The 13,724-nt window shown below is 34.9% G+C and overlaps 2 protein-coding genes across 3 annotated transcripts in view; one reads left to right on the forward strand and one right to left on the reverse strand.

Moving 5' to 3' along the window:
* The first annotated feature begins 8,473 nt into the window (after nucleotides 1-8,473).
* Nucleotides 8,474-11,392, forward strand: LOC107553313 (anaphase-promoting complex subunit 11-like). Of its 2 annotated transcripts, none has more exons than XM_016235504.1 (4): nucleotides 8,474-8,584; nucleotides 9,266-9,379; nucleotides 9,533-9,674; nucleotides 9,801-11,392. In XM_016235504.1, exons 1-4 carry the CDS (start codon nucleotides 8,563-8,565, stop codon nucleotides 9,814-9,816), a joined length of 294 nt encoding a protein of 97 aa, XP_016090990.1. In that variant the 5' UTR covers nucleotides 8,474-8,562; the 3' UTR covers nucleotides 9,817-11,392. The 2 variants fall into 2 exon arrangements, with proteins under 2 accessions (XP_016090990.1, XP_016090991.1); XM_016235505.1 differs by having other exon boundaries at nucleotides 9,269-9,379.
* Nucleotides 11,393-11,993: 601 nt separating this feature from the next.
* The window catches only part of LOC107553315 (protein FAM195B-like), a 4,540-nt gene continuing 2,809 nt past the window's right edge, over nucleotides 11,994-13,724 (reverse strand). Inside the window, exon 4 of the mRNA XM_016235506.1 lies at nucleotides 11,994-12,881. Within this exon, the coding sequence (XP_016090992.1) occupies nucleotides 12,814-12,881 (68 nt within the window). The 3' untranslated portion in view covers nucleotides 11,994-12,813. The remainder of the gene's footprint in view (nucleotides 12,882-13,724) is intronic.

The raw sequence follows: 13,724 nt of genomic DNA on the forward strand, positions 1-13,724 counted from the left end.
ATGGCATTAAGTCGAAGTTTTTTTGAACCCACCGCTCTGCATATTTTGCATGTCTCTCTTATTTACCATACTTTAATGCCCTTTGAATGGAACATATACACTCCCTTTGAACTGGAATCATGGCGGAATATCCTGTGGCATCCACTTCGCAGGGCACTTATGGTCGAATATAACAAACATCTGAAGTGATAAGAGATACATACAAAATGTGCAAAGTGGGGGGTTGCAAGGACTAGAATTGAGAACCACTGCTCTAAATGACAACAGTTTATTTGGAATTTGGGAGAAATGTTGTCAGCAGTTTATAGAATAAAACAAAAATGTTTATTTTACTCAAACACATACCTATAAATAGTAAAACCATGAGAAACTGATAATTTTGAAGTGGTCTCTTAATTTTTTCCAGAGCTGTATTTTCATTGTTAGTTCATGTTAACTAATTTAGTTAACTAATGTTAACAAATGGAACCTTGTATTAAAGTGATACTAAAATCTGAGTCAGGATCAGGGTGTGTATGTGTGAAGTGTGCTGGACTCACTCTGCCTCCACTAGGCTGTTTATAAGTCTCTCTTTCTCTTCGTGTAACCTCTCCAGCTTCAGCTGAGTCTCAACCGAATCCCTCTCAGCCTCTTACACACACAAGATAGATACAAATAAAGTGTTTAAAATGTCTTTTACACAATAAGTCACGTGACTAATATTATAGATCAGGGTTTCTCAAATTCTGAGGTCCACTGTTCTGCAATATTTAGCTCCAACCCTATTCAAACTCTGCAGGACAAAGGATCTCGTGGGCCACAGTATTCTAAACTCAACATTAGTTATTTCTTACTATACGCTGTGAGCTCTGGAAACTAATGCAGTACATTTGACAAAATGGAAAGTGTAAAAACAGAAGAATACATGAAAATGTGATTTTCACAATATAAAACTACACAGTGCATAGTGCTGTACCTTGAGTCTCTGTCTGAACTCTGTCTCCATCAGACTGTTGCTCTGCAGCAGGGCTTGATTCAGATCACTGTTCTTAGTGAGCAGAGAGTTCAGTTTGACCATGTCTGCCATGAGAGCTTTAATCTGTTTTTCCAGATCTGCCTGCTCGCGCTGATCCTGCTCCATCTCACCTGATAGGTGACAAACATAACCAACACACACATATGCAGAGCACAATATCAATATCAATCATGTATTTATTTCTCAGACACATTTTATAACTTTGTACTTTGTACTTTGTTTGTTCTCTTTGTACAAATGGCAAAAAGTTTTTCCATATTAATTGTACTTAAGGTATAGTTCAATAAAAAATAAAAATTATCTCATTATTTACTCACCCTCATGTCATTCCAAACCTGTATTGCCAGATGAAATGTTCTTAGAAATATCTTACAGTTTTGAAATAATATGATAAAGAGTAAATGAAGACACATAAAATCCACCACTACATGTTAGTGAAAAGTACATACTCTCTCTCCTGATCTTGCTCTGTTGCAGTATTGTGAGTTGTGTTTGCAGGGTCTGTACAGAAGAGCTGTGGGCCAGTTTTTCCTGAGTGAATCTCACTAGCTCCCCCTGCTGCCAGAGCCACAACTGCTGCTGCTCTTTAATCTCAGCACCAACTTCTTCCAGCTTCTTAGACAGGGTGGCTGCACTGATCTCCAGAGGACCTAGGTCTTCATGCTACTCTCACACACATTGGAAAGTTTAAATATACAGTATCTACAGTAACTTGAAAATTAATTGAAATATTAGTTGAATACAGTAACTTGAAAATGCAATTATCAGAGATTCAAAACATCCATTTGTTCAAACATGTACTGATTGCGAAGTGTGAGCTCTAACCCCTGTACTGGACACAATATCCCTGATCTTCTTGTTGTAGGTGCTGATCGTGGCCTGTTTTCGCTCAATATCTGTGACTTGTTTAGCAATCTCTGCCTCGCGAGAAGTGAGGAGCAAGTGATGCTGGCTCATTTCTTGCTCAAGTTCAGCTTGAAATGCAGCCAGAGAATCCAGATGTGTCGCCACCTCTTGCCCCTCCAGCGTTACTGCATTGATGTCATTCTCTAACTTAGTTAACTGAGCCTCCTGAGAAATCATATAAATGCACAAGTTTGAATTCAATGTGTCCAGGTCATACTACACCTAAAAATCCAAAGGTAATTAAAAATCAAGGTGCTAATTAAAAAAATCATCACACAATTTACAAATGATTAACTTAAAATTAAGACAATAATTCCAAAAAATTGGGGTGAAAATTTATGGGTTAGCCGAAAGCATCCTACCTTTTCTATCCTGTGTGCTGCAGACTTATCAGTCAGTCGACGCGAGTACTTTGCTGCATTATTGTGAGTAAGCTGCTCTTGCAGCTTGCTCATGATCTAGTCCTCCAGATCCATACGCACTGCAGACTCTTTCTCCATCTGCTTTCTGAGACCCTTGAGCTCAGACTGACGCACATCATAGTCCTAAAAAAGAGAGATAGTCATAACATTTCTTTTAAGAAAGACAAAATCTTTTGACTAGTGCTCATTAACCTGTCTTCAAAAATATTTGAGCTGTAGGTTGATGTGAATGAAGTACCAAACGCAGTGTACTGAGGGTCTTTTCTGTCTCCTGCAGCATTCGTGTATATGTGCTATACTGGGTACGCAGGACCTCCTGGTTCTGGGAGTGGGTGATGAGTTTACGTGAGGTGGTGCAGTCATTCTGGGCCCGGTTCAGACGCAGAGTTAGACGCTCATTCTGCTCTTCTTCCTGTGTGATGGACTTTTTGTAGCCCTCAATCTCTGTGTCCAGAGAGCGCACCTGATCATTGGTCAGCCTTGAGGAGGGATCATCAGTACTGTTGTTTGGATCATACATACACAGAAATCTTGAGCATTATGTTCACCTCAGTTGCTCCTGCATAGCAGTGTAAGTCTCATCCCTCCTCCTCATCACTAACAGGCTGCTGTTCCATTGCTGGAGTAACTGCCTACGCTCAACAACCACAGAGTCCAGTTCCAGCTGCGCCTATAGCACGCACACACACACACACACACGGGTGACATTTGCAAAGGTTTTTTTTTTTTGAACAATATATTTATTACTTTTTTCAGTTTGCATATTACAGCAGATTACACAGTAAGTAACAATCATGTTCTCCATCCCATCACCCCATCCCCAAACAAAAGAAGGGGAAAAAATAATAAATAATAATAATAAATAAATAAAATAAAAATGTAAAGATACCTAAATCAAGTAAAGAGTGTTTCCCAAGTCTGTAAAGAAGATCATGATATTTCCTTACTCGCTCAGAGCTTGTTGTAGCCGGCTACCAACATTAACATTGTGCCTTAAGACATTAGTAAAAGGTCTCCAGACATCTTCAAAAACGTTTTGTTTCTTTTTGACAATATACGTGATCTTTTCCATTGATATGTTTGATGCCATTTCTTTGATCCACTTTCCAATTCTTTGCTCATTGATATTTTTCCAATTAAGAGCAATTATTCGTTTAGCTTGTAAAATACACATTTCAATGAATCTGACCTCTTTGCTTTGTAAGAGGACTGATAGGATATATACCCTGAATAAAAAGCTTAGGATACAAAGGTTATTTTTTGTAGTATACGCTTGGCAGGGTTGTACACCATTACGAATTTAATTGAGAAGGCTTTTAAAATTCCAGTTCAGTTCTGAATCAGAAATGAATTTGAATGGAGGTAGTAAAAATGATGCAGAACTGATTCTGAATAAAAAGGAAGTACAATTAAGATCAACTGAAATTTAAAACAATTAATATAACTAACTGTAATTTAAAATGGTAAAAGGAACTTCCATTTCCATCATTTGTTAAATTTAAGTGATACATTAAATAAGCACTTAACCCTCTATGGTACCGTGTTGCCTTCTGGCAACACAACATATTTTAGTTTATTTTAGAGACTCATTTAATTGACCAATGCTGTCTCAGGGAAGTAGAAGTAAAATACTAATAAATGAACATACAAAAAAAGTGGTCACATGATCCACAGGGGTCCATTTTGGTTCCACTTTTAGGACATGTGCACATGTCACATGACTCCATATTTTGTCCAATGAAAAATGCATTTTTCATCAATTTCCGTGCATATAATTGCCTACAAAAAATCTTAGGTCACCTTCATTGGAAAGTAAAGAAGTAGTTTAAAAAACTTTACATAATATTTCATCAAATGTATCATAAGAAATTACAAAAAACTGCATGTTGCCTCAAGGCAGCATTGTAACGCAATGGAATCGCATAAGGCCATGCAGGCATACTAGGTTAAAGTACAAGTATATGATATTTATAAGGAAAAGAGTTAGAATGATCTAAATGCATTAGAATTTTTGCATGATTTTGTAATGAATTTTCAAGAATAGTAATTCTCATACTATATCTGCACATATTATGATTTGTCTGTTGAGAAGAATTGCTTCCTCAGTTTTCACAAGCAGTGAGGTGTCATTAGTGAAGTAGGAGATTTTGCATGCATGTGCTTGTGTGTGCATGTGCATGCTTGTAAGGATAAAGTGCATATTAGGATAAGGTTATGATTATTTTTCATTTTTTACTTTGAAACAACTGATTATAATGTTTTGGTATGACAACAGATATGATAGTTTAGTTATACTTGTGATCCACGATGGTACAGTGTTGCCTGAGAGCAACAGCTGGATTTGAAATGTTATTTTTTATCAAATATGAGATGTGCAATACATTAAAATCTAGATAAATCTGTTTGTTCAAGTGTTTGGTTAAAGAAATTGATGTTTTCAATAAATATTTTTATTTTTTCTGCATGAAAATGTCAAATGTTTAAATTTGTCCATTGTGGTACAGTGTTGCCTTGAGGCAACAAACTTTAAAAAATTAATTACAAAAATAATAAATTTTATTGTTATAGTGTCCAATTTTAAGTAGGAAAAACATCACAAATATTTTTTTCCTCTTTGATATCATATTCCGTACCATAGAGGGTTAAATAAGTGTTAACATTAAAGGTTATAGGCCTTACAGACAGACAAACAATTGTGTTTAAAATGTTACCAAATTGTACTCAATACAAATACACTACAGTTCAAAAGTGTGGATCCGTAAGTTCCTGTAAGCTTTTTTTGTTTTTTTGTTAATACTTTTATTCAGCAAGGATTAATTAAACTGATCCAAACTGCCAGTAAAGAAATATATGTTGTTATTGTTACAAAACATAACTTTCTATTCCACAAAGAATTCTGAAATAAATCCTGAAATATATTTTGAACATTTATAATAATAATAAAAAAAACATTCTGGAGCACCAGATCAGCATATTAGAATGTTACGCTGAAGAATGGAGTAATAGCTGCTGAAAATTCTGCTGTGCCAGTACAGGAATAAATTACATAAAATATTTAAAAATGGAACACTTATTTTAAACTGTAGTAATATTTCCCAATATTACTGTTTTTACTGGTATTTTTGATCAAATAAACCGCATAAGAGCATAAGAGACTTCTTTCAACAACAAAAAACCCAACTTTTGAGTGGTAGTGTAAACTTCTTTATTAAATTATACTTTATCCTCATCTATACTTTATCTAGGGTGAAAAAACACTTAATTTCTAAGAATTGTATTACTGATGAATCTCATGACTTCTGTGAAGAAATCTTATCAGGGTCCATTTAATGCCAGAACCAATGGTACAAAAGTAACTAATTATGGACCAGTATTAAAATTATCTCAAGATGTCAGTAAATCAGTACTTTTGCTCTTAATAATATTTACATTTGAACATAACCAAAATGTGATGTTTCAAGTCATATGTGTTTCATAACTTAAAAATACATCACTTTGAATGTGTATGCTTCACTTGATCTATTGCAGAGGTGTCTAACCTCAGAAAGAGCTTCCTTTGCAGCCTTTGTCTGCTCAGTCTGAGGGATGATCTGAACTTCATACAGAGATATCTGCTCTGAGAGCTTTTCCACATGCTTGATCAAACGCTCAACAAAAAGATCCTGACAGAGAGAAAGAGAGAGATCTGGTTAAAATCATTATATAAGCATGCTAATATATACTAAAATAGCAAACCACATGACATGGCCACATTTAAGCACAATCATGCACTCTAGAACTCCACCTGCTGGTGTTTATTCTCCTCTGCCTGAGTTCTGGCTTTCTGGGCTTTGTGTGAAGCATTTATTATGGCTTTGATGTCTGAGCACAGGTCAGTATTGGCCTCCTGCATGTAGAGCAACTTCAGGGCCAGGTTGTCCACTTTAGACTGTAATTCAGAAACTATAAAGAGAGCACAAATTATAACAAGACTAACTGAGATTGTTGAGTGTTAATTGTCTGAAGATGAAGTCTGCACCACTAAAATTGTAAAATAATTATTTCTAAATCCTTTTTATCCTATCTGCTATTGTTCAACAGGTAGCCCCCTCACAAACTGAAGCTATTGGTTACTATGTTGCACTGGTTGGGATGATATCTGAATAACAGGGTTTTACAATGCCAAAGAGTCACAATGTTTTTGGGGTAAATCAACTTGCTTATGAAAGAAGTATTGAGCATATTATGTTTATTGGTCAGTTTCTTTGAAAAATCATAACTAATGAACAATAAGAATAATATAAATATAAATAACCATCTTAAAAATGTGCTGTTGGTTAGTGCAAAATGTTCTCTACTGTAATTGCATTCTTGTTCAAAATATTTTTGTTAATTGAAATAAAGCTGAAATAAAAATATTAGAAGAAAAACAAAACTAAATTGAAATTAGAAATGTTGCCTAGGCAATAAAAAAAAAGTTGAAGCACTAAAATTACTAACTGGAAATAAAAACGGAAACCGAACTAAAACTAAAACTGAAATAAAATAAAACAAACAAACCTAAATAGTAATATTTAAAAAATAAAGTACTATTAATAATAATAATAATAATAAATTACAAAAATCACAAAAACAAAACTACAAAAAAATTGAATAAATCAAATTTTAAAAATATATATAAAAAATAAAAGCTAACTAAAAATATGAACAAAAAAAAAATACTCGTATATAAATATACAAAATAACACTGGTTCTTCTCACCTTGCATATGCTGTTTGTTAGCCTGACTGGTAGCATCTTGGTACTGATTTTTTACGCCATCCAGCTGGTCTTGGGCCTGTCTATGCTGAGCAGCAGCCTGGGCATTAGCCTCATGACTTGCCTCCAGAGACGCCTGGATTCTGGCCAACATCTCATGCACCATGTATACTTCTTCAGCAAGTTCATGACGTTCCTGAGCCTCTGCCTTTTCCACTACTATCTGCAGCAGAGCAGTAACGATCAGTTTCTGTAGCCCTTGTTTGTATGTAAGTGTGTGTGCATATATTTCCCGAAGTACAGAAGAAATTTCTGCCCAGTGTGCACGTGTCGTTACACAAAGATGGATCATATCAAACATTTTCAGAGGAAAAATATGAAGAAGTAAATTTTTTTCTATTACCTTCTCACGGAGCTCAAGGTTCAATCTCTAGCTGATTTCTGAGGTTGTTTTTCAGTGCAGACTGGAATCTTTTCATTAAGTGTTGAAGCAGACCTTCATCACACCCACCACATTCCATCTCTTCATAATCAAAAATAAAGTACCGTAATTCAACACAGACACACATATATAAGACATTAACCGGAGTAACTGTTAATTGTATGTTAGATCATTTTAAATTATCACCTGTTTCTTTTGTATCCTGGTCCTGAGTAGCAGAGAGTAACAAATCTTATTTGTCAATATTTATAATAAATATATTTTTTCAAAGATCTAAAAAATTACTGTTAAATTTCCAATAATTTCTGGTATCACAATTTAGCAGCGCGAGACCTGCAGTGTTTCTTTCTCATCTCTGTTGCTAGGAGACGCCACACTTCCGGATTCGCTACTCTTTATAAAAAAGACAATCAATCTGGGGGGGGGGGGGATCAAGCAAATGTATTTTTCATTGTTAGTTAATGCATTAATTAACATTACCTCATGGGACCTTATGTGAAAGTGTTACCAAAATACTTGTACCAAGATTACATAGAAGAATCAACAGAAAGAGTTCAAATGCAATGCAGTATTCCACACGTCCGGTATCGCTTTATTTAAAAAAAAAAAAAATCAAGTTGGGGGGGGGGGGGACTCAAGCAACAACATATAAAACATAGCAGAGGTCCTAAAATTATTTTTATCTTCATTGTCACTTCCTTGTTATCGTGTTCGTTTACCTTCTTTAAAGACAAAAGACTCTTTAAGGCCACATATTAGGTGGCAGTGTCTGTTAGAACGATTTTTTTTAAATACAAACAGATGTAACAAAATGACAGTATATCATATCATTTGTTAGAACGAATATAAAGGTTACAGGTTTTATTTTAGTACTTTTTTCCCTGCCAAACTGGAAAAACTTTGTTCCACACTCCAGTCCAGCAGGTGACAGTAAAGCACCTATGCCATCCGCCAAAAACGCTCAAGAAGAAGAACAAGAAGTGCGCTAGAATCAGAGCCATGGCTAGAATGGATGTTAGGACAATAACATAGTGAGCTTGATGAATGAGTACACTTCTGTGGGTCAGTATTTTTAAACCAGTTTGATTATTTACTCTCTTGTCACGTGTTGAGATTTGTATTACGTTCGTGTTAACAGGAAAGTGTTTTACTCATAGCTGAGTTGACATGGGTGGCTATGTCATTCCATTCTAACAAAAAATGCCTAAAAGAAAGAATACCATAATAGTACAATTTTGTGTAGTAGTAGTATGATCATGAAAAGCAGTTTCATGACATGTACCACAGTATTTTTGAATTACTTTGCAAAGTATCATGTAAATATCAGGCTACCATGAACATGATATTCATTCAGTACCATGGTATGAGGCAGTTCTTCTTAACCAGGGGTTCGTGAACCCCTAGTGGTCCTTGACGTAAGGCCAGGGGGTCTGTATAAAGTATGAATTTTTGTATAAATTTTGTATATTTTGACATATGTTCCCATGAAAGAAAAATCCAATATAGCTGATGATATGGCCAAATACTGTCAGCTATAAGCCAGCTAACTTGAATTATACTTGACTGTATTTGGTCCTCACAAAGACACAAATGATACATAGATGAGTCCATTTTGTTCTGGGGGTCCTTGAGGATAGTTCTGAATTGGACTGGGGTCCGGTACGCCAAAAGGTTGAGATTCACTGGACCCTATATAAAATTACTGTTTGTGAGTGCAGTCTCTTCTGTTTTGTGAATTCCCAGAAGAGATGAAGGTTAAAATAAAGCAGTGGAATGGTGTGGCGTCGTGGATGTGGGTGGCCAACGATGAGAACTGCGGCATCTGCAGAGCGCCTTTCAATGGCTGTTGCCCAGACTGTGGGTTACCTGATTTCACTTGATCTACACTGCCTCCTGTGCCTCTTTGTGCAGTTTTGTTACGAAGTTCTGTTGCTTTTTAAGTTCTACTTATGTAGTTGAAGAAAATGTAATCAGAATTACAAAATGAAATGTACTCTCTGGTTTTAACAGGTAAGGTCCCAGGAGATGATTGTCCGTTGGTTTGGGGTCAGTGCTCTCACTGTTTCCACATGCACTGCATCCTGAAGTGGCTGAACTCTCAGCAAGTGCAGCAGCAGTGCCCAATGTGCCGTCAGGAGTGGAAATTTAAAGAGTGAGCTCGCCTGTCAGGCAACAGCACAACACCTGGATTTTCACTGTGAACTCTGTATATATGTTTTTTTTTTATTATTTTTGGACTACTTCTATCATAGTAATGAATGTTCTTTTTTTTATTCAGGGGAGACACTTCCTGAGGAGATTAAATAATTGCACACTCAGATCGATTCTTTTGTTTGTTTATTGTACAATGGTATATTTTACATCCTACAAATTTAGAATTTTGATTAAATATCCCACAAAATGAAAATATTTTAAAAAACACATGGTATGGTTTTGTACAAAGAGGCTGCTATCACTGATAAAGTAACTGCATTTTGCAGTCCAACAGTCATTTTAAATTATGAACACAGTACAGAATGTCACAGAACACTTACAATGGTATGCATTTGTGCATATCTTAAATAACTTGACATGAAATTCCCACAATTTGAAATATTTTCAAATTGAATCAACACTCTTTTACTTTATTTTGGGATAATAAATAGTCAACCATTCTTTGCTAACAGATTTGTGATGGAGTTAACTTTAAAATGTAACCTGCATATTAGTCCACAATTATTGATAATTAGTTTATTTGCCCTGATTGTCTGTAAGCCATATGGTAATTCTTGATTAAAATCATTCCTGGTAGTAATAAAATAATTAATAACAAAGGCACCACAGTGGATCTTATTACTAATTATATACTAAATCATTATATATATAAACTTAAATTCGGATATAGCGCAGATATTAATAAACTACCAACTATATTATATTAAGTTGCATAAACCATATGATATATGAGTAAACCATTTATTATGTGGTTTATGCAATGGTTGGAAAGAGTGGAGTAAGATGAATTGGTTACCAGTTGTACAACTGGTACAGGTATTGAGATAAACTAATGCAGCAAAAGCAATATTGAACAATTAGAGAAACTGAAATAAAGCTTATATATAATGAAATATGTCTTTCAAAAAAGTAGCATTGGCACATCCTTGCCCAGAATGGGCAACTTGAACAAGTTAACTATTTCCAAGTGAAAACATTAATGTTATACACAGTGATAATTCAATAATGCATTGATCTCCACATCTTTGTGCTGTACCTTTCTTGCAGACATCTGTAAACCAAATAGATGTTATTTAGTGTGTTTTAATATTTGTGAACCATTTTTACATTAGTAAAACCAAAAGCAATCATGCAAATTTGTGGACAGTGAGTTTCAATGCTTGTTAAAGGAACCAGGCAAAAAAATTAAAAATATAATTAAAATAGAGAAATATTATTTTTTATAAACATATGTTTATATGTGCATATGTTTTCAATGAAACAATGTTTTCAGAAACAATATATCCATTATTGGGAGGAAAGGTGCTACATGAAAATAATATTGTATATACTAGAGAATCTTATATACCAGAGGTTGCAGAACAGTTGAACCATTGACTCAAATTGCCCCACAACCACCATTTATATAAAAAAATAAATAAAAGTACCAAATTGAGTAATTTAGGTCTTTCCGTGTTTGCAAATTATAAAAATGGCAAATTCAAATTGTAAGCCTAGATAAACTAAAAGAACAAAATGATTAAAATGTTTTAAAAGCATACATTTAAATATATAGCACATTTTCATAAATGCTACCCTCAATCACAAGAGTCCATATTTGAGTCATATGAGTCTCAAGATTCCATATTTGGTGTTTATTTTGTGATAGAAGTAATATTGAGAGAGAAATGTATACATTTGTGACCGTAAAAATGCATTAAAAAAATTCAATGGAGTTTGAATGGCACCCGGTGGCTAGTTTTAGTATAGGAACCTCAATTTTTTTTTTTTTTATATCAACTTCAAATTTGGAGCACAACTTGTTTAGACATGTTCATGGCCCTAAATGAGAAAAAGTTACACAATTTCTGGAAGAAAAAGATAAGTTAAATAGTATTTAATATACATTAAAAATAGAAATGACAGCTCACTTTTATCATACGAGTCTGAGAAAGTCTTATTCAGTACTGAAAATAATGAGAAAAAGCTAATTTCTTCCCTTTCCAGGATAGTAAAACACCAACATAACACTTAAAAATAAAGGTGCTTCAAAAGGTTCTTCAAGCGATGCCATAGAAGAACCATTTTTGGTTCCACAAAGAACCATTCAGTCAAAGGTTCTTTAAAGAACCATCTCTTTCTTACCTTTTTGTAATCTGAAGAACCTTTTTTCACCACAAAGAACCTTTTGTGAAACAGAAAGGTTCTTCAGATGTTAAAGGTTCTTTATGGAACCATTTAGACAAAAAGGTTCTTCTATGGCATCGTGAAGCACCTTTATTTTTAAGAGTGTATACCCAAGAAATATATTTAACTTGGGTCTGTACAGTTGCTTTAAAACAAAAAAAATAATAATAATGTGGGTCAAATTGACTCGCGAACATCAAAATCGTAACAAATTTATGTGTGTGCACTTCAAAACACATCAGTGTATCCTCACTTTGCATGCATGTTCAGGCCCTAAATGAGAAAAAGTCACAAAATATCAAGAATAAAATCACAGGTTAACTGGTATTTCCAAATGGGTCAAATTGACCCAGAACATAATACAAGGGTTAAATATATGATTTTAAAGTCAAACCAACAAAATAATTTATCAAAAAGACTTTTTGACATGTATGCTTTTTTACATTAGCTTATATAGAGTGCTTTAGGGATGACATATTTTAGGCCAAATCCCAGAAACGAGTTAGCATTTCTGATTCCCATTATCCTGAATGGGTTTTTGGCTAATGCCTGAAATAAGGTAACACAGGAACAAGCTTTTTTCTACAACATAAAATGCATCAGTAATACCCTAATCTCTTGGTCACAAAGCTTGTTTTCTGCAATAATTCAAAAGCCAATGAATAAATCCAGGCATTTGTCGCCTACAAAAACACATCATCACTGCAGCACACTATATGAAAATCAAGGGAAATTCTAAAAACATTTTTAAGCAGCATTGTGTCCTTAAACACAGGACAAAGTTATCAGTGAACAACACTGATAATTTAAAAAAAGATCAGGGATCGGCAAATAAAGGCCTGAATAACATCAGTGCACCAGGCATGAGATCTATGCTGTATTAGTCTTTATGCTGGATAAATCCAAATGTTTCATGAAGACTTTTTGGAGTCTTGTGTGTTTTTCCTTTTCACATCATTCAAGTCCACTGGTGTAAAAGCTGAAGAGCAGAAACAAACAGTTAGAGAGCATGCATGCATTTAAAAAAAATTGCTTTTTCTTTGTTGTCAAGATGTTGACTTTAGGAAAAGGATCAGAAAATATAAAACTGCTTTCAGTTTTTAAAGGGGTCATATGATGCTTTTTTAAAGATCATTATTTTGTGTATTTGGTGTAACAGAATATGTTGACATGCTTTAATGTTCAAAAAACACATTATTTTTCAAATACTGTACATTATTGTAGGTCCTCTATGCCCCGCCTCTCTCAAACGCTTCATTTTCTACAAAGTCCCTCCTTCCGACAAGCGCAGTCTGCTCTGATTGGCCAGCTGACCCAGTGCATTGTGATTGGCCGAACAACGCAAGCACTCGTCGGAAATTTAACACCCCTTACCATAATCGCGAGCTTCATCTTTCAAATTAAATGTAAAGACAGTAAATAATGTCATTAGTTTTACCCCCATTTCAAGCCCGAAAGGGGAACAGACACAGTAATGATGCAGTACACAAGCCGCGGTTAAGACAGCTGACTCCACTGTGATGTGACGTTGTCTCTCTCTCTCTCACACACACACACCCGCGCGCGCGCACACACACACACACACACGATGCGCAAAACTCCGCATTTGAAGTCAATAGCAAATACTTAAACTAATAACAACACATACTTACAGTCGCTGATTCAGAAGCGCCAGATTGTCATAGCAAAGTCAGAATGACCTCCTCTCCTAGGTTCACGAAACGGTCATCCATAAAATGCATTGCTGTTCTGTTGTAAGTAATCTTAAAGATTCCTAAATGCATCTACTTTCGGAAGGCCAAATAAAGTGTTTTTGCTTTCG

The sequence above is a fragment of the Sinocyclocheilus grahami genome, unplaced genomic scaffold, assembly GCF_001515645.1.
Source record: "Sinocyclocheilus grahami isolate Dianchi unplaced genomic scaffold, SAMN03320097.WGS_v1.1 scaffold469.1, whole genome shotgun sequence".
In the NCBI taxonomy this organism is placed as follows: Eukaryota; Metazoa; Chordata; class Actinopteri; order Cypriniformes; family Cyprinidae; genus Sinocyclocheilus; species Sinocyclocheilus grahami.

Bases quoted from the DNA above. Each gene is read 5' to 3' on its own strand.
- LOC107553313 (XM_016235504.1), top strand. From the start codon at position 8,563: ATGAATGAGTACACTTCTGTGG. The intron at 8,585-9,265 runs GTCAGTATTTTT...GTGAATTCCCAG, and splicing joins GAATGAGTACACTTCTGTGG to AAGAGATGAAGGTTAAAATA. The intron at 9,380-9,532 runs GTGGGTTACCTG...TGGTTTTAACAG, and splicing joins CAATGGCTGTTGCCCAGACT to GTAAGGTCCCAGGAGATGAT.